Source organism: Oryzias latipes, chromosome 20 (assembly GCF_053564925.1).
Source record: "Oryzias latipes strain Hd-rR chromosome 20, Olatipes_Hd-rR_3.1".
Lineage (NCBI taxonomy): Eukaryota > Metazoa > Chordata > Actinopteri > Beloniformes > Adrianichthyidae > Oryzias > Oryzias latipes.
The window spans coordinates 12,316,175-12,337,448 of NC_136256.1; the positions used below are offsets into that span (position 1 = coordinate 12,316,175).

The following is a 21,274-nucleotide window of genomic DNA, read 5'->3' on the forward strand; positions in this document are numbered from 1 at the left end:
TGCCTAAACTGCGTAATTCACCGGCCAAGAATTGTGACTAGCTCAAAACCGAAATTACCTAAAGACTCGTCGGCCAAAACCCTCAACAAACATCTGCGCACATTGATGAATGACGAACACAAGAAACACACATAAATTATGTACATTTAAAACTCTTTAAGAAAACTCATAAATAATAAAACTGTGGGAAATACATATTTTTGATCCTTTCATTTTAATGGCCGTAGACTTTGCTGTTATCATTAGCCACCCTTCGAAGGTCTTCTGCCCCCCTCCTGCCCCCATTTATCTATTTTTTTAAATTGTCCTGTCCAACAGATGAGAACTGAACACCTCTTGTGTTGGACATATTTTTCCGTTACAACATGGGGTTATGAATCTTCAGACACACAACGTGTATATTTGTATAAACTCCTTTTGTATTTGAGGCAGAGCTTAATTATGTTTTTAATATTCATTTTGTGTTGAATCTAGCCACAGGGGTTGCAAGCCAGTAACTTCTGTGCCGGTCCCAAGCCCGGATAAATAGAGAGGGTTGCGTCAGGAAGGGCATCCGGCGTAAAAATTGCCAAAATAACCATGCGAATCATCCACGAGAAAGATTTAGACATACCGGATCGGTCGAGGCCCGGGTTAACAACGACCGCCACCGATGCTGTTAACCTACAGGGTGTCGGTGGAAATTTGACTACTGTTGGTGGAAGAAAGAGGGGAGGCAGAAGGGTCCGTGGCCAGAGAGAGAAGGGAAAAGGCAGGAACATAGGTTTGAGAATAGGGACTCTTAATGTTGGCACAATGACAGGGAAAGGCAGAGAGCTGGCAGACATGATGGAGAGAAGGAAGGTAGATGTACTGTGTGTGCAGGAGACAAGGTGGAAGGGCAGCAAGGCACGTAGTATTGGAGGAGGATACAAACTGTTCTATCATGGTGTTGATAGGAAGAGAAACGGGGTAGGTGTGATTCTGAAGGGGGAGTTTGTAAACAGTGTTCTAGAGGTGAAAAGAGTCTCAGACAGGATGATGAGCCTAAAGTTAGAAATTGAAGGGGTGATGGTGAATGTAGTCAGTGGGTATGCACCACAGGTTGGCTGTGAGTTAGAAGTGAAGGAGAGATTCTGGAGTGAGTTGGATGAGGTCATAGAGAGTATCCCCAGAGGAGAGAGAGTTGTTATTGGAGCAGACTTTAATGGACATGTTGGTGAGGGCAACAGAGGTGATGAGGAGGTGATGGGCAGGTTTGGTGTGAAGGAAAGGAATCTGGAGGGACAGATGGTGGTGGACTTTGCAAAGAGGATGGAAATGGCTGTAGTCAACACTTACTTCCAGAAGAGAGAGGAACATAGAGTGACATACAGAAGTGGAGGTAGGAGTACTCAGGTGGACTACATCCTATGTAGACGAGGTCATTTGAGAGAGGTTAATGACTGCAAAGTGGTGGTAGGAGAGAGTGTAGCCAGACAGCACCGCATGGTGGTGTGTAAGATGACTCTGGAGGTCAGGAAGAAGAAGAGAGGGAAAACAGCAAAGAAGACCAAGTGGTGGAAGCTACAGAATGAAGAAACTTGTGAGGAATTTAGGCAGAAGTTGAGGCAGGTCCTGGGTGGTCAGGATGAGCTTCCAGATGACTGGGAAACTACAGCAGAGATTATCAGGGAAACAGGTAGGAAGGTGCTAGGTGTGTCATCTGGAAAGAGGAAAGACGGTAAAGAGACTTGGTGGTGGAATGAGGAAGTACAGGAATGCGTCCAGAGGAAGAGGTTGGCTAAAAGGAAGTGGGATGTAGAAAGGACTGAGGAAGGTAGACAGGAGTACAAGGAAGCGCAGCGTAGAGTGAAGAGAGAGGTGGCAAAGGCCAAACAGAAAGCTTACGATGAGCTATATGACAGGTTAGACACAAAGGAAGGAGAAAAGGACTTGTACAGACTAGCCAGACAGAGAGACAGAGATGGGAAGGACGTGCAACAGATAAGGGTGATTAAGGACAGAGACGGAAAGGTGCTAACAACCCAAGAGAGTGTACAGAAAAGATGGAAGGAGTATTTTGAGGAGCTGATGAACGTGGAAAATGACAGGGAAAGAAGGGAGGAAGATGTGGTTGTTGTGGAGCAGGAAGTAGCAGAGATTGGAAAGGATGAGGTTAGGAAGGCTCTGAAAAGGATGAAGAGCGGAAAGGCCGTTGGTCCTGATGACGTACCTGTGGAGGTATGGAAGTGCATAGGAGAGACAGCAGTGGAATTTCTAACAAGGTTGTTCAATAGGATTTTAGAGAGTGAGAAGATGCCTGAGGAATGGAGGAGAAGCGTTCTGGTCCCGATCTTTAAGAACAAGGGTGACATGCAGAACTGCAGCAACTATAGAGGAATAAAGTTGATGAGCCACACAATGAAGCTGTGGGAAAGAGTAGTGGAAGCCAGGCTTAGGAAGAAGGTGGAGATCTGTGAGCAGCAGTATGGTTTCATGCCCCGTAAGAGCACCACTGATGCCATTTTTGCTTTGAGAATGTTGATGGAAAAGTACAGAGAAGGTCAGAAGGAGCTGCATTGTGTGTTCGTAGATTTAGAGAAGGCATATGACAGGGTGCCGAGGGAGGAGCTGTGGTACTGTATGAGGTCGTCTGGAGTGGCAGAGAAGTATGTCAGAGTAGTTCAGGACATGTATGAGAGAAGTATGACGGTGGTGAGATGTGCTGTAGGTCAGACAGAGGAGTTCAAGGTGGAGATGGGACTACACCAAGGATCAGCTTTGAGTCCTTTTTTGTTTGCTATGCTGATGGACAGGCTGACAGACGAGGTAAGACAGGAATCTCCCTGGACAATGATGTTTGCGGATGACATTGTAATTTGCAGTGAGAGTAGAGAGCAGGTGGAGGAACAGCTAGAGAGGTGGAGGTTTGCTCTGGAAAGAAGAGGCATGAAGGTCAGTCGTAGTAAGACAGAATACATGTGTCTGAACGAGAGGGATCAAGGTAGAAGCGTTAGGCTACAGGGGGCTGAGGTGAAGAAGGTGCAGGAGTTTAAGTACTTGGGGTCAACAGTTCAGTGTGATGGGGATTGTGGAAAAGAGGTGAAGAGGCGAGTGCAGGCAGGTTGGAGCGGTTGGAGGAAAGTGTCAGGAGTGTTGTGTGACAGAAGAGTGCCAGCAAGACTCAAAGGAAAGGTGTACAAGACAGTGGTGAGACCAGCTCTGCTCTATGGGTTAGAGACGGTAGCAGTGAGACAGAGACAAGAGGCTGAGATGGAGGTAGCGGAGATGAAGATGTTGAGGTTCTCCTTAGGAGTGACCAGGTTAGACAGGATAAGGAACGAGTACATCAGAGGGACGGCTCATGTTGCCTGTGTTAGCGACAAAGTCAGAGAAGCCAGACTGAGATGGTTTGGACATGTTCAGAGGAGGGATAGTGGATATATTGGTAGAAGGATGTTGGAGATGGAGCTGCCTGGCAGGAGGGCAAGAGGACGGCCAAAGAGGAGATACATGGATGTCTTAACAGAGGACATGAAGTTGGCTAACGTTAGGGTAGAAGATGTTCATGATAGAGTGAGGTGGAAAAGGATGATTCGCTGTGGCGACCCCTGATGGGAAAAGCCGAAAGAGAAAGAAGATTTTGTGTTGAACCAAATGGAAAAAATGAAGAGAGTGGGATGTTAGAGAGCACGGATAAGGGTACAAAAGTTGAAGGTTAAAGAAATGGGGGGCTAAAAAACACAAAGCAACAACATGCTGGAGGTTTATCATCATTACTGTCAACTATAGTTTTAAGTCAAAGGGGGTGGGGCCTGTCCACACACTCTCAAATGTTACAAACATACCTGTTGGCCCCAACAATTTTCACATACAAACATGTCAACGCAACTACAGTTCACACACATAAAGTTGTACATACAAACCCACACATCTAAAGCATTTCATTCCATCACGCATACTATTTGTGCTAAGGTGAGCTGACGCCTGTGCTCAGGTGAGTTTTTATGTTCTACTGTGGTGGATGATGGAATGTAAAAGAGTGGGAGTGCCCAGTCACCCCCACACCAAAACCCCCGCTGAAAGGCGAGGCAGCAGTGGCATCCAGGGCCCCCCAGACACCTACACGGCATAGTAGCCCCCATTGAAAATGTTCTAGCTCCGCCACTGCTTTAAAGGAAAAAAAAACACCTTATGAGGATTTAACTTGCTGTGACCAGTCAATCTGAACAAAAAACTCAACAAACCAATTGTATTCTTGCATTTACTGTGATATTTAAAGTATACCTTGTTGGTCCAGAGTTCTGTTCTTTACTTGTAAGATTTTTTTAATGTTTTGTCAAGTTTGCAAAGGACTTCTCCACTTCTCCACCAGGCTGTCAGGAAGCTGAACTCTCCCCTGGCCCTGCCCCCCCTCCCCTCTTGTTTCCCCGTTGCCCCCCTGCTCTGCTGAACTCTGACATACAGACGTCATCTACCTCATCAGCACTGAACTGCACCTTCCACCAGTCCACTGGTGCTGTAAAAAAAAAATGAAGAACTATACTACAGTCACTCCATTTTTTTCTATTTATAGTCACCTTATTTTTTGGTCTTATTCTATTTTATTCTGTAATTTGAAGTTAAATTCCCCGTTTAGACTGGAGTTTGAAGACAAACGGAATTTCAATTTCTATCTGTGTGAAAACATTATAGAAATTGACAATAAAGTTTACTTTGACTTTGACTTTGACTTACATTACATCTCATCTGTTAATAAAAGTGGAACTTTCTGCAGAAACTACATCAAATTTTGACATAAAGAGAAAATAACAAAGATGGTGGCTGCTGGGTTCATTTGTCTTGTCCACGCGGCGCACCACTGCCCTAACGTCTTTGACAGGACACTCACCCAGGGCTGGTTAAAGCTGTATGAGCGCTTATGGCCGTCTAGGTCCTCCTCCTGCTTGGCCTGCTGAAATTCATGTCTCAACCTTTGTATCCGGTCGTGGTTACTGGGAGTCATCTGAGTGCTGGAAAAAGGGACAAACAGTACAAAAGATGAGGTAAATTCTTATTACGGCTGGCATTTTTCAGTGAGCGGCGCTCATTGATAAAAATTGGAACACAAGAACAACAGCATGTTGATACAGTTGCTGTTTTTCTCTCTTTTAAATGTGCGTGACAGAAGGGATCACCCTCTAAATGGTTTGGTCCAACAACCATGATGTGTGACTGGCATCTCTGCACATTTTTTTCTCCCTCCTCTTAGCATGCCCAAACATCTCGGAGTGGTAAATGTGTCCCTTGTGCGGCCATTGTGAGGGACGCATGTCTCTTTTGGAGAGCGAAAGAATGGCGGCCCTTTGTGGTACGCAGTCATTAAACGCAATGGAAAACCCTCATTTACATCTTCTTCATTAAAGCCCTTTGAGGGCTCTGTCAATAGGAATCAATAGTTCTCCCTCAACTTAATCAGGCTCCCCTTTTATCACAAGCCACAGAGGCTGCACATGACAAAACGCATAATTATGATGAGAGAACAGGATTGATAATACGCCCACATTTATGCATACCACAGGGATGAAAGGGACCAAAGGTTAGGAATTTGTGCTGGACGGGGATGGAAGCTCAGGGATGGGAAAGGAATGGATAGGGTGAGAAAAGGACAAGCAGATAAAAGTAGGAAAGGCAGGGAGGCGGGGGTTCATGGCGCAGAAGCTGAGTAAAAAAAGGGAAAGGTTAATCAAGAGCATGTGCAAAGAGCCAAAGAAACAAAGTCAGCCAGGACAAAGTAACTGTAATAGCCAGGAAGATTGAGAGCAGAGAAGCACAGGTGCATGAAATGAGGAACAAGGGAAGACGGCGCGGTTCTGAAAATGGACTCTTCATACAGGAACCTGTCAGCTTTCCACAGGAACGTCCACAGGTGGCAATGCCGGCCAGGGAAGCGACTGCATGTTTGGGCCCAGAGGATTCCGAGCACAATTACGGGGATAATTGCCGACCAAGCTGAGCACATTCCTCTGATGATAATGGGCACTGGGACATGCTGCCAATCAAGCTTCATTAAAAGCACAATAAATAGCTGCTCAAAAAGGATGCATGGAACTTGAATCATGTTCTCGATTAGCACTCAAAGGGTGGGGGCCACATGGTTACCGTGTTATCCGTACTGGCTGATCAAAATCAATTGTATTAGTTATACCCCATTTGATCACCATAGCTTTATACATGTGGGAGCACAGGGGCCGTGCATTAGCCCCTTTTGGATGCGGGCTATTAAGTGGCTCACTAGGGTGTGAGCTAGCCTCAGCTTTTACGGCGTGGGCTGATGGTGAGCCCCTTTTATTGTTGTTCATTGCAAAATCAATGATCCGTCTCTATTTATCTGAGGCTTGTTAAAATTGAAAATGCAATGTCAAAGACCCGTAATTACTCAATTGTAGTTACAAGCCACACAAATGTCTTGCACATTCAAATTCGTTTATCACACCACTTTGTCTTCCTTTCACAATAAAAGCAGTTCAGAGTTTACAATAAAGTTTTGGAAAAGACAAATTAGTGCAGAACCCAAAGTACCCAGAAGAAGTCCTAAGGGGCTTAAGATTTAAAATCTTGTGTAAGGAAACTGGATAATACACACAAGCTACTACTATTATGCACATATTGAAAAAAAAGGAGCAAGATTTATACACTAAAAACTCTATCCCATCTTTGAGGTTAAAAAGAGAATAGGTTAAAAAAAAAACTGGGGAAAAAACACAACTCGGGTTACAACAAAACCATTATAATTTTAAAAATTAGTTTTGCTCTAAAAAGCAGCCCAAAAATAGATCCTAACATGAATAACCCAAGTGTTTTAAGAATGTAGTCACTATTGAAAAATAGAACACACCTATAACTTAAGAAGTAAAAACCAAATCACAAACGTAGATAAAAATTATTTTGTGATTTATTGCCAACTATTCCGCAAGCTATGAATAACTAATAGCTCATATGCACGGTCAAGCACGGTGGTGGAAGAGTAATAATTTGGGCTTTTTCTTGACTGTGAGGATCTGAAAGGCTTGAAATTATTAAGAAGGCTTTGATTTCTTCTATGTAAAATCTTCTGGAGGAAAATGTGACATGATCTTTGGAATTATTCAAAAACCTCGATGCATCCAAGATTGGCGAAGCTCCCAAGCCAATCTGCAGGAGGAAGAGTACAAGGAAAAGTATTGATGGTTTGCAATAGTTAAATCAATCACTGTCCGGCTCCAAGTCTGTGGTGGGAACTTGTGTGAACAAAGAGTCAATAAGACAATGTTGCAAAAAATAGTGGGGCAAATTCCTCCCCAGTGATTTAAGACGATGACAACGTCATAAATCGAGGGGAAATAAGAAGCAGCTTAGGATCCATACATCTTTTTCTGGAACAAAAAAAAATGTAAATAGACAAACTGCAAAAAAGCACCAATTGCCCCAGTGACACATTGAAGTGCCATGGAAAAGAAACAGTCTGTATAATAATCTTTAAATATGTGCTGGTGGTTGGTGGCGTGGCATTAAAAAAGATGAGTTTTCGAGCAAATGAAAGAATTAGAAGCATATCATTTCAATATCTTTTTTTCAAAGCTCTGCAAATGGAAACTGCATCGCGTGGGGGTCTGGATTGAGGGTGGGATTTATCGGGGGTACATTTTTCATGGTAGTTCAAAGGCAGTCTGTTTAGTATCTAATTTATCTGTGGGGCTTTCTTCTATAGGTTCTCCATCCACCCCATAGGATTCTTTGAGATACTTCAACAGCATCTAATTTACATACAGAGGGACAAAAAAAGTATTTGTCCATCACTAATTTAGTTAAGATTACTTGACAAGATGGTAGAAGTCTGCACCATAGAAACATCAACTGGAAGAGATAGAGAGAAAAAAAATCAAGAAAATCCCATTTTATTATTTAAAAAAATGCATTTTGCTGCATGAACTAAGTATTTGGTCAACAACTAAAGTTCTCCTCATTACTTTGTAATGTGACCCAGGTTGTCATTGACAGAGGTCAAAGGTTTCCTGTAGATCTTCAGTTGGTTCACACTCTATTGCTGCCATTTTGGTCCATTCCTTCATGCAGATCTTCTCAAGAGATGTGGCGTTTTAGGGCTGTTACTGGGCAACACAGACTTTGAACTTTCAAAGATTCTCTATTGGATTGGATTGAGGTCCAGAGACCAGCTACGCCACTACTCAACCTTGAAAGGTTTTATAAGTAGCCCCTCTTTTGTTGCCCAGGCGATGTGTTTGGGATCACCTTGGGATGACCTTAACCCTGCTGTAAGAGCCAGCTATGTTTCATCATCAGTGCTTTTGATGGAAGGAGGTTTCTGACCAAAATCTCATCATACTTGACCCCGTTCATCTGTTCCTAAATACGGATTCATTGTCCACCCCCATGCTTTATGGTGCTTTATAGCAAATATTTCCATTTTGGCCTTTTTGACCACATGCCATTCTCCCAATCCTCCTCTGGATCATCCAGATGGTCTCTGATGAACATTTTGTCACCATTTTATGCAAATATGCATCATACTACATTGGCTCCAAAATTAACTTAATTAAACATCTACTTAAGGGAAAGACAAAAGTGATTTTTTCTTCTTCTTTTCATTGCTGAAAGTAAATACAGGCTTCAAAGGAGTTAACTTAAGACAATAAAATATCTTAAATAAAATGTTCAGTTGCTATTCTACACCATGAGAACCAGCAGTTTCTGCACGATAGAAAAATGGATTCTGTTGTTTTTGTTGAGGACTATCCGGTGCTTCAGCAGCATGTGGACATAATTAGTCGACCTATCCGCTATTGATGCATCAAATGTCACAGCTTATAAATTGTGTCACCTGTGAAGGAATTCATTTTTTATTGAGACTTAAATACAAGTACTATAATAACAGCAATAAGGGAAAAAAAATGAAGAAAAGTTTAAATTTGCACCATTAAAACATCTCCTCAAGGAGGGAATCACTCATTAAAATCATTGGAACTGACTAGAAAGTCTTCCAAATAGCTGCAAACATTTTTATACAAGTAAATTCCTCCTGAGCTGCAAAAAAACCTGCATATAATTGCACACTTTTTCCATTTATCCGTTTCAGAAAACATGTAGAGGAATCATTTGTTTTGTCCCGGTCAAAGAAAGTATGGAAAGTGTCACTCCTGTCAAGCTAAAAACATCAGTGCCAACACGCAGACGCTCTGAGGAGTAGAATTTGTCCGTCAGCATGGCTTTGATGTTGTCTGTATGCTAAATTTAAATTTGCCGACACGTGTGAGCAGAGACGCTAAAAATAAAGCATTAAAAAGTGAATGCAGAAACAAATAAAAGGCTGACAAACAAACAAGTCTGTGTCCCGTGAACTATTACGTTTTTCTTCTATACTTTGGCCTCTCGATGAGGTATAGATATGGAGAATAACAGTGTAGGCAAATTTCCAAAAGTAATAGGACGTCTTAGGTATATGTGCGCCAAAGAAGCAATGTGAAAAGGGTTAACTGTCAGAGAAGGCTTTTTAATGTGTTATAAGTAGTGTTTGTCTTGGAATAAGTCTTGTTGTGAATTAGCTCCAAGTATGTTAAGTAAATTGAGGTTTGTCGTCTGTACCACAGCTGTGTAAGTCAAATGTAGGCCAGTGGAAAATTGTATTTTTCCCAGAATGTAATCATGGATAATGTGGGGGAGCATTTTTGTTCTGTTGGTAAAAGGTCAACCCTTGACAATTAGAGTTTCTAGCAAGTACAAATAAAGAAAGTAAATGGTTTGGTCTTTCATCGTGTCCTCATATTTGCATATAAAGTCTCACTCAAATCATTTGTTGATCTATTTTCAAAAGGGTTCCTTAAAATATAATTGAACCATCTTTAGTCCAAATTTGAAAGTATTGTTTTCTAGGCATTAACCTCTGAGTTGTTGGTGTGAAGTGAGTCTGTCCCCATTTCCCATCATCAATCTGTTTACACTCTCTCTCGCTAGCTTACTGCCCTTTACAACCCCAAACTAACACTACAACAAAATTAACAGGTGATGTTAGTGTTATCCAGTTGTACAATTTTGAGCCAATGGAAACTGGAGGAAAACAAAGCGGAACATAGATCTATTCGTCTAGAAGGGAGCTTGTTGCCAGCCCAGTGGATTTTCTACAACACAAATACAATCTTTCTAAAACAACATTTTTGTCCGTCTGCTCTTGATTTACAACAATTTTGCATAAAGAAATACTCAGAAATGCAATTTTAAGCCTAATTTTCTTTATAAATGTCCTCCATCATCAGAAACATTCCAGAAAAACATGTTTAAAAAAAGTTTTGATTTGAGTGGGCCACGCCGTTTTTATTTATAGCTTATCTGAAAGCCTTTAGAAAGGACCAGGAATGTTAATGTACGTTTCTGCTCCCACTACATTGCCCCCCCCCATAAACACACCTTTCATAATGTTCTTGAAATAACTGGAAAAATACCTGCAAACAGCATAAAATGACCATATTTTGTGCAACAATTGGACCAATGTTTAGAATCTGTCTATGTCCGCACACATGTTTGACACCCCCCCACCCCCCTCCGTCAAACCCACCTGTGCTTTTCAAACGGGGGGCCTGTTGACAGAGGTCATGAGCACTCTAAAGCTGCAGCTGGGGCTACGCGGATCCCTGTCTGTGTAATAGTCATCCTTTGATCCAGGAGGATTTGGCAGATGTCTTTCCGACCGCAAGGCTTAAGCCCAAGATGCAAACTACGCCATACTCCACCTATTTTGCTTCTGCTGGTGGATTAAAGTCACACTGAGTCTCTACATGCCCTCTGAAGCCTGCCACTGGCTAATAAATGAGTAATCCAATCACTCTCCATATAAGGTGCATCATATGAGCATACTTGGAGGCCAGACTCAAACAGAAAGGATCGTGGAGCGATGGGGTTGCAGAGGGTGAAATTTCAAAAGTTGAGTTATTTCCAAGTAAATTGAAAAGGGCTGAACTGCTTGAGATTGAGCGTAACTTTAAAGCAGACATTCTGTTATTTTTATCTGATCGATGTTGATTGAAATTCTATCAGATTATCTGGTTTCTTCCTCTGGCTCCAGTATCTCCATGCAGCAGACAAGGAGGGAAGACGTCTTACGTTTGGCCCTATGGCGATCTTGCATCAAGTCAAAGGCTTAGCTCATCTTTATTCCATCACCCCGGAGACTTTCATTTATCTCAAAGACCAAAAAGATGAGGCTTTTTTGGGGGTGGGGGTGGGGGACAGCCTTTGGGACGTACCGGGATGATAGGAAAAGATTACATCTGGATTTCAGTGGGTCATTTATGGAAGACGAGTTTATGGAGTCTTCAGAGAAACTCAGCCTATCCATGGTTTCTTTAAAAAAAAAATAGGTGAGGAATTTTAAGTGGATCGACTGCATTCATTACAGTTCATTCTTAAACTCAGATTAGTTCTTTCTTTTGCCTCCCATGTGTTCTCTCTAAATGCTTCCCTGCCCCTTTGTGGTTTTGGGGATAGGTCATGAATTCCCTTCTGCCCCCCCCATCCTCTCTCAGTAGCCTGGTAAGTGACAGCTGCAAGCTGGACAAAGGTCTGATAATACCCTGGATTTGTCAGGCTCTGACTTCACTCATGTCCTCCTGTGACTGATGCACCGATCGTGGCGCCCTGCCAGCATAAAGCACCCCACTTCTAGATTGGAGAAGTAGAGCTGTGTGAATGTGTATTCATGGTTTCTTTTTAGACTCCAAATCAGCCCATATGGGGTCCTTGGGGTTCTTAAGAGACCATCATCTGGGACGCATGCTGAGGCTGTGGCGGTGCCGTGACTAGGGGGCTTGGATCTCTGATTAGCAAAGGGAAGGAAACTGCGTCTGTGGAGCTGCTCCCTCCAGCCGGCTGTCCAGCATGGCTGGCCTCTGGTGTACTGTTCATCTTGGTTTTGTTCCCCTAGTGTGAATAATGCAGAAATAGCCCAGCTCTGGCTAAAAAAAAAAAAAAACCCACAGAGGGCCTTTCACGAGGGGAAAAAAGGCCAGAAAAAGATGAAGAATATAGTACGTTCTTCAACGATCTCTTTGACCCTTCCAAGAACTAATTGTACTGAAAACTTCAAAGTGCAGTGATATGCACCATTACTGAAGTTTTTTCTTCCTTTCCTGTTTGTGTTGATATCACAAAATTCATACTTAAGTTACAACACTGGCGGCTGAGGTGCAAGGACTCCAGTAAACCTCCATAATATATATAGGAACAGTCAGTTTCCAGCGTTCAGGGCCTAGAACTGGTTTATCAACTTATTTCACGGGCCAGACCAACCCAAGAACCAGTTGTATCCATATAAGTAAACTTTTGTATGGAGGCATGGGGGCATCTGACTATAGCTGTAACCCTTGTGCTATCCTAGGCACTTTAACATTGGAAGTTGGGTCATCTAGACCCACTAAACAGTGCTCTGAAGCTTTTTTCTTCAATGATTTGTGATCTTCACTGGTGTCTAAGGACAACATGAAATCTTTCCACCTTTATCCACCTTTGTCATGGTAGGGAGAACATGTCAAAGTAAGGGTGGGGTCATCTAAAACAGTGTTTTTCAACCTTTTTTGAGCCACGGCACACTTTAACCTTGACAAAGACCCCGCGGCACACCAGCATCCAAAAAAAAAAAACTCAGTCTGTATTGATCGACAACCCCCCCCCCCCCCCCCCCCCCCCCATCTCACGTGCATTTTTGTGATAATTGTGGCAGAAAAAGCAGGAAGTTGCAGCTGTTTTTTCTAAAAGATGAAACAAAAGTTAAGTTAGAAAATTCAAAAACGGTTTGATGTGTGTTTGTTTTGGTTTCAGGACGTTTAAGGACGACTCATTGTAGGCTCAGACGCTGTTCCTTTAACCCAATGCATCATGGGAGATGTAGTTTGAAAACTGCCGCAAAAGGGCAGAAAGACTAGCGTCTCTGAGCTAGCAAACGGCTTTAGCTGCAGCCAAATCGCGGTACCGTCATTCTTATTAAAATGTCTTTAATAGAATCAAATAAACACAAAGAAAAAGTAATTTTAAGATCTTTTATAGTCCTAACTACTCAGTGTTTTATCAGGGCCTGTTTGGATGAACAAAGAGCTGATTTCCTGGAGATGCGAAATGTTTTTAGATCAGTTAATGAGGGAAATTTCCTACTTGACCATCTCCCGCGGCACACTAGTGTGAAAAACACTGATCTAAGATAGCACAAAGGTTAAGTAGAACTCACTAGATTAATGTTACAAAATATGTGTTTTTGAAGAAATGTTGGCATGTCTAAAATATATTTAATTGCATTTCCTCTATTTAAGGAGAGATAAAAGACCGGTAATGGAGCTGTAGAGCAGGAGGCAAAAACAGAGCTTTGTCAGGCTGTAATTTCTAAAATGAATAGAGGACGAGATAAAAAATATGAGGAATAATGAATAAAAGTGACCTTCATTGGAACTTATGTTTGAGAGAGTGCACTAAAAATGGAAATTTGTAAACTGAATATGAGCTGAAGCTACAACATAAGGGTTTCATTTGAATAAATGCAAACTTTTTTTCCAAATGAAAGGAGCAGATATAAAAATGCAGATCCAGTTTGCTATTCCAGCATGTTGCCTAAACGATAGAGTGCCAATGGTTACCCATAATGAAAAGCTAATGCTAGATTTCAAAGACAGCCAAGAAACAGTGATGTATTGACCATATAGTGCAAACGCTTTCGGGGATATATCATTTGACATCTGCTGCATCATTTTACATGAGCCTACTCATCAGAAAAGGTTTGTTTCTCCATTCTGGTTATTCTGGTAGCACATTTTATTCCTATTTTAGTCCCTAACAAGCAGAGCAGAAAAGCCGCTGGGGGCTCCCGGGTTCCTCCGACAGGGTTTACACCTGTAAGGAATCTCATTTACTTCAGCTCAACGTCACACTGTGCTGAATGCAGCCGATCGCTCCCTTTCCAAATGTCAGAGTTTGACGCTCAGCAGGTGAACCGTGAGCCAACAGTAAATAATTCACACTGGCCCTGCGTTGCTTTCCCTGCTGTCCCACCAAGACCCAACCCCCAAGCCTTCTCTTCCCCCCACCCCCTGTGCAGCCACTATTTCCTCAATGCATATTTAACAAGAGAGGCGCAGCGGGAAGCCAGTCGTTCAAAGCTCAACTGTAGCCTAAGACACTTAAAATAACAATATTTACAGCAAGTGTAATAAGGCAGAAGGAAAGACGTGGACTCCAAGACTTTTTTTTTAGGGAATTGATTTTTTAGTAGAGACGTTAAGATTGGCTATAACATAGGGTTATGACTTGGTGGTTTGAATGAATTTAGCTAATAAAAAAGGTTAAGTAGAGTTTAGGTTCCTCTCCCTCCTCCCCGCCCCCTTTTTTTAACCCACCCTCCGACGTTTGGAGCTGCCCCGGCTGCTTTGCTTCCATTACTGGATTAAGACTTACACCCCTGTTAGGAAACCCAACAAGATAAAAGACGGAAGGGGTCAAGGGTCGTGGCACTTGGTAATAGCCGTTCGGATAGAAAAGGGCGAAGAAATACTTTTAATCTAAATCACCAATATAGCCGAAAAATCAATTTGGAGTTGGCAGATGATGGCAGATGGTGGGACAAAAAGACAAAAGGGGGATTCATACCAACTAAAAAAATGTACCAAACAAAGAAACGGAATATAAACAATTTGAGAACATTGTAGGAATATATTAATCCCAATTTGAAAGCAGTTTTGAATAAAACTGAGCCTCTAAAGATGGAGTCCGTCCACTTCTGCTATCTCCCATCACCCTCAGAGAGGATTACATATGTTAATGCCCCTCCGACCTGTGACCCCCCTTATTCATGACATCATTATCAATGCAGCCAGACACAATGTTAGTCTGTCATCGCCGTGATCTATCGACACTGCGATTTCTTCTTCCTAATGAAGGCTGAGTGATTCTTTAACCCCCTGAAGTCAGACGCAAACTCTACATGCTTGTCGTCCAGCTTATTAGGATCATCCATCCATCATCTAGCATCAGCGATCAATCAATCAAAAAGTCCATTTGACAGCTGGTAGACCCCTCCCGTTCTCATTCTAAGACTATGACCTTCGCATCGACATAAACATACACAAACAAGCCCACTGGCTGGGATTGTAATCTCATATCAGCATAAATGCTGCCATGACTTCTCTGATGACTGACATGCTAATCAGGAGCAGTGGCAGTCAATGACGGTATCAAAAATGCTGCTGGGTGCTGTTAGTCAGCTCTAATGAGATCATTCGTTGATAATTGGATTACATACATAAACTCAGATCTCTTTGAGAAAATGAGGTGTGAAGGAAAGCAGTCAGTGCTCAGGACAACACAACATCCATCCATCCATCCATCCATCCATCCATCCATCCATCCATCCATCCATCCATCCATCCATCCAAAGGCATAAGTCACATCATATTTTAAATAGAATGTATCTGTTCAGACATACAGGCAACTACAATACCTAATGTGCTGTCCAAACAAAGAGGCGATTAATGTTAGGGGACATAAAAAGTATATAAGTCTGTACTGCTGCAGAGCTTTACTAATGTGTTCTACTTACTGGGTTTCTTTTAGATTTTTGTCTTTTTCCTCAGGTTCAGGGTCTAGATTAGGTGTAACTTTGTCCCAGCATTGGGTTTCGGTTAGCATGCTGAGATCTGATCATGTTTCTGTACATCATTTAACAGATCAGGAATTTTTCACGAGAAAAATGCATTTTGTATTAAACAAAGGCGCCATTTTTGTTTGTACTAAAAAGAAAGTGACAGTTGGACTTTCCCCAAAATGAGCTGCCATGATAAAGCAGGTCATTGGTAATCTCCTTTAATCTCCAGAGTAGACTAAATTGCCTCTAACTCAGCATAAACACAGTCTTAAAAAGAGCAAGAAGGGAGTAAAGAAGAGTCTCTGCCATGAGAATCTTTTCCTTCATTTTCTGTAGTCCAGGGCACACGGGATTTAAAGGTGCATCACCAATAAATTGTCTGTCTTCAAACACATGTTATATATAGGGCACACCAAGGCGCATCAAGCAAGACAAAGAGTCTGAGATAAGTCCATCAGTCAGTCAGACGTTATGAACTGCATTCACAGTAACTCTAGAACTTATTTGTAACAATCTACACATCAGCCACATTAGAAACAGTAGCTGAATTAGCATATTCACAATAACCTGTAACAATCTTATTTGCAACCAGTATAAAAAACAGCCTTATACCTCCAAAACAACCATTACTGTTACTCTGCTAACTCCCAAACTTTTTAGGAATATGTAAAAAAAAACAAATCAAACAGACACACAAGGGCACCATTGTTTTTGAAAGACAAAAAAAGTGCACCTTATAGTGTGGAAAATACCATATGTCACATTGTCATGTCTCTTTAGAAACAGTGATGACTTTGGAAAGCATGCACATTTAAAGACATAAAGAGGTCAAATTCTTCAAGTAATAAAGCTAAACCTTGAGCTAAACTTTAATTGTCAGCTAGTCTTTTCATTTAATTTGTTAATAACAGGTTAGGTTGGTTGTTTTGTAGCATAGAGAACTACAGCATCTACAGGGAGGGGAAGGTACAGATGAAAAACAGTCATCTTCAGGTGGTTAAAGGGGGTAAAGATGGCAGGCAGAGGGCGTTCTTAAAGTCCCAGACAAGCTTGAGGGGATAAGCCCCTCAGGCTGACAAAGGGGACCACGCGGTCGTGGGTTCGCCCACAGATGGCAGCCACGGTGGATGATGTGTGAATGAATGCACCGGCGAGTCGAAGCCGAATTAAGATACTGACACACACAAGCTTACACACAGATGTGTATCACACAACCACTAACAAAAAAACAAAAAGAATTATCCTTAACCCCCTGTATAGATCTGTGGGGGTGGGGAGAGCATGGGAACAAAGGCATTAAACAGGAGTGAGCCCTTTAATTACAGGCTACAGCTTGGAGAATTCTCAGTAGAGACGAGGACAATGGAGGTCTTTGGTAGAGCTCAACCTGCTGAGTTAAAACATATCCTCCAGGTATGATAAAACACACTTTCTTGTGCATGCGACCAGTGCTCATGCCATGGATATGAGTTAGTAATTTGGATCAGAGTGAAGTCTGAAATGAACGTACTCATTTTTCAAAGTAAAACCTAATATGCCAATTTCACACCCCATACTGGTTCTGTGAATTTAGAGCTGTAGTGTGTTGAAACACTGACCTAAAGATGCAATTACTAGTTCAATTATAATGGCACAACACAATAACAGCACAAAATGAGACTAATAAAAGACACGAGGTTTGTTTTAGATCTCCACTCTTTTTTATGAGTCCCCGTGTGCATTTCAACATATTACTGAGGACTAAAGGCACCAGACTGAAGATGGATCTATTAAGATGAAATTCCCAGCAGCTGTATTCTCCTTTATAAGTGCAATTAGTGGCTTCAAGGATAATAAAGATGTGATACATTAAATGAGTAAATTGGCTCTGCTCTGGCTCATGGTCTTTTATTGTGGCGGGGTGTCTTCTTGTGCATGGTTGTGTTGTGGCAGATGCTTGAAGGATGAGACCTATAAATAACTTGGTTGTAATCATATGAAAAGTGACAATGTTAATTAATGTGGTTGAGCAGAATCTTAGATGTTTGGTTTTGGGTAATATTTTGTTGTTTTTATTGACCCACCATTAGATGTTTATGAAGTCTTGTTTTATGTCTTAAAATGAAGCTGTTAAAAAGCCTCATTCCTATCAAAGTTAGCTGAAGAGGAATGGAACCAACAGTTCTTTTTTTGTATGTCTTTGATAGAAGGTCAACTGAGAAATCAACCTAAGGCATGTGGTGGTGTTTCACCAAGATCCCATAAACTGTCCAAATGAGACCAAATGAAAAAACAAAAGATTTAAAGTTCATGCTTTTCACATACGCGCCGATCAAGACCAATGAGGTCTCAAAATAGCTCTAGCAGGCCTTTAAAACTAGTAAATATGGCGAAAACTCAACTGGTGCCAAACACTGGGTTCTTGTAAAGATTAATGAGGGAGATGAAAAGCCAGAGAAAACAGATTAAAGTGTAAACGAGAGGCCACAACTTCAATGTTTAATGGCAGCTCTTACTAAACCGGTGCTGCCAATTGGCTGGCGCTCACAGGATCTCAATCTTTAAAAAAAAAAAAAAAGGAAAGGGCGCGGTTTTGAAGGAAAAAATGTATCCCGAAATAAGTTTTATGAAAAAAAAATCAAAGATGCCCAATGCTATTGGTAACACAAAGCTCTAGCTTTAGATATTAGATTGGAACAGTCTATAGGGATAGAAGAAACTCCCTATGTATATAAAACAGTACATTCGTTATAGAGAAATAAACAAAAATCTGCAGGTGCTTCTACTGATGAATGGCAAAACTGTTAAGAAATATTCAAACATTTATTGGAAAACCCTTATATTTCAATCACCACCAATAAAATTACCCCATGAAAGTGTTTCATGGATATATCTTATTGCCCTTCGGCAGTTCTTATTCATCCTTTGGTCTACGTGGCCCATCCAGAATCTCTCTGAAGAGTTATTTTTGCATCATGTCTTTGGCAAAGTCTAGAAAGGAAACCTGGCATTTTTCACTTTTGCCAAAGTTATGATAGTTTACCCTATCATGAGCCAAAATTGTATACCCCATGAGGACGATTTCCAAACTGTTGTAACTGTTGCTCCAATAGAACCAATACTTTCTAACATCCAGATTATTCTAGTTGTGACTTCTGGGCTTTTTCACATTACATTTCTGAATAGAACAAAGGTAGAAAAATGAGAAAAGTCTCATCCTGGGAAGTATGTACTTTACTGGTACTGTTTTTAAAGCAGACTTTGATGTTTTCAATCATTTGAAAACAGAAGTTTAAAAAAATAAACTAAAGAACTTCTGAGGCCTTTAACATCACTACTGTCCTGATTAACACACAACAGTCATCATTTAAAAGTGTACTTTTAATTACCATTACTAATCAAATGTACATCTTTTTATTATTGTGATCACTTCTCATTGCGTTTAGATTACCATGTATTAGCTATGAAAAAAAATGTAGAACCTGAAATTATTACACTGTAAAAAGTAAGCTCTGAAAACGATTTGTAAATTGAGAAACTTAATTAGCCAAAAAACTCAAAAGGTTTGAATTGAATTTTAAATCTTCTCATAGCTTTTAGATTACTATGTTTGAAGAAAGGAAATTGCAAAAAAGAACAGCCATTTTTTCACTTCTGATGTCTAACCAATCTCTAATGCTACGTTCACACAGGCATCGGAAACACACAATCAATTGGTCACTTCCAATTAAAGGTCTATGAAAAAGCATGTTTATACATGTTTCTGGCTTCTGGGGTAAAAAACCTTAGGTTCTCATGTCGCTACGCAAGTTTTTTGCTTAATTTCTGGCTCTGTGTAATAAATGCGGGGTCACAGAATGTGTGTTGAAAGCTGAACCAGTTGAACTTCAACCAATCAGGTACTTGGATTGGGTAATGATGATGGAAGTGCCAACTGTTTGAAACTTGATCATGAAGGAGGAATTAGTAATAGGGATTTGTGCCCGGCTGGAATTCTATGACACCAAGTCTTTTATGTATAGGAATAGAGCTGTGAAAGAAAAAGCCTGGAGAAAGATTCACAAGAGTTACACCACTTCAACAATTCGCACCAAGTCTCTTCCAACTGTAAGTACATGTGCTAGTCTCAGGGAGCAGCAGTCCAGTGTGAAAATCATATGCCTAAAGTGTAGCACATTCTTGAACGTGCAGCTTATGGCTAGTGTGTACGTAGCATAATAGTAAATTTTAAATAACAAAAAATATTATTTTTATCTTTTTATCCTCTCAGTTAAGAGTCAAGTAACATTGAACTCAACAATCAAAATGCCCATGGTGCAGAGGTTGGGTGGTTGACCTCTGATTGGTGAATTGGAAGATTCGCCCTGCCCATCCATGTGTGGAAATGTCCTTGAGCAAGACACTGAACCCCCCCACATTGCTCCTGGTGGTTATAGGTTGACGCCAGTGTTCGGCAGTTGTGCTGCCATTAGTGTATGAATGGGACAATGAATGTACTACTACTTTCTTAGACAGTATTGGGCCTTCAAAGAAGGTAGTAAAGCACTATACAATTATACACTTTTTAGCATGTATGCCATTTACATATCTCGCACAAACCAAAAACCCAGGCAAAGCAAAGATTCATTCCATAGGGAGGATTTTCACCTAGTCAAGTCTTGTTTGGTGGCACATAGATATCTTATAAATCCCTCGGGCCAAAGTCTGAAACATGCAGCTGATGTTAGAAACTGAAGCTCCCCAATGTTGTTAAAGTCATCTCCTCCATCAGGCTGCAGATCAAAGGGACACTTTTAAAACTGCTCCTTAAAGTGGCGTCTCTTTAGACTTAGAGGCTGTAACCCTTGTGCTATGCTAGGCACTTTAACATTGGGAGTTGGGTCATCTAGACCCACTAGACTAGGCAGTGCTCTGAACCTTTTTTCTTCAATGATTTGTGGTCCTCACTTGTGTCAATGAAATCTTTCCACTTTTATCCACCTTTGTCATGGTAGGGAGAACACGTCAATGTAAGGGTGGGGTCATCTAAGATAGCACAAGGGTTAGGCATGATATCTGAGCGGTCCAAGCGCCTTCAGATGTTTCCTTTGTGGGATGAGATAAAGTCACGATCTGCATCCGTGACTTCTACTAAAAATTTGTTTCTGCCTGGAGAAGGCTTTTTTGGGCTTGTTTTCTTTACAGGGCCTCAGTATTTTTACAGGTCTTCTCTAAAGCTAGTTGCTTCATGAATAATGAATCGTTCAACCAGGACCTGCCAGCTACCCTTTTAACTAAATTAAAACCACTTTTTTTTAAAAGGAAAATTACACAAGAGGAGAAGAATTTGGGCTTTTTCCATCTTTGAAAAATGATAGGTGTATATTGGTTTGCTGCAAAGGATTGACAATCAACAAATGATATGGATTTTAAACTGGCGTATTTTTCACTGTGCATGAGATTAAAATGCGCACTGTCATTGAATGGTCTATTCTCAAATCAATGTCATGTATAAGGTGCACCAAACTATACAGCGCATTAAGTGAGACAAAAGAGTCAGAAATGAGTCCACCAGTCAGTCAGACTATATTAACTGCCTTCACAGAAACACCAAAACCTGTTTGTTGCATGCTACAGGTTAGCAATGTTAGTATTTTCACATAACCTGTAACTCCCAACCTAGTTTGCAACATGTAAACAAAC

General features: G+C 41.2%; 1 protein-coding gene across 2 annotated transcripts in view; it reads right to left on the minus strand.

The window, feature by feature from the left end:
- LOC101161760 (partitioning defective 3 homolog) overlaps positions 1-21,274 on the minus strand; it is a 409,769-nt gene that overhangs the window by 25,719 nt on the left and 362,776 nt on the right. For both annotated transcript variants that reach the window (XM_023950353.2, XM_023950354.2), the window contains one exon: positions 4,853-4,973. In XM_023950353.2, coding sequence (XP_023806121.1) covers positions 4,853-4,973 — 121 coding nt within the window. The remainder of the gene's footprint in view (positions 1-4,852; positions 4,974-21,274) is intronic.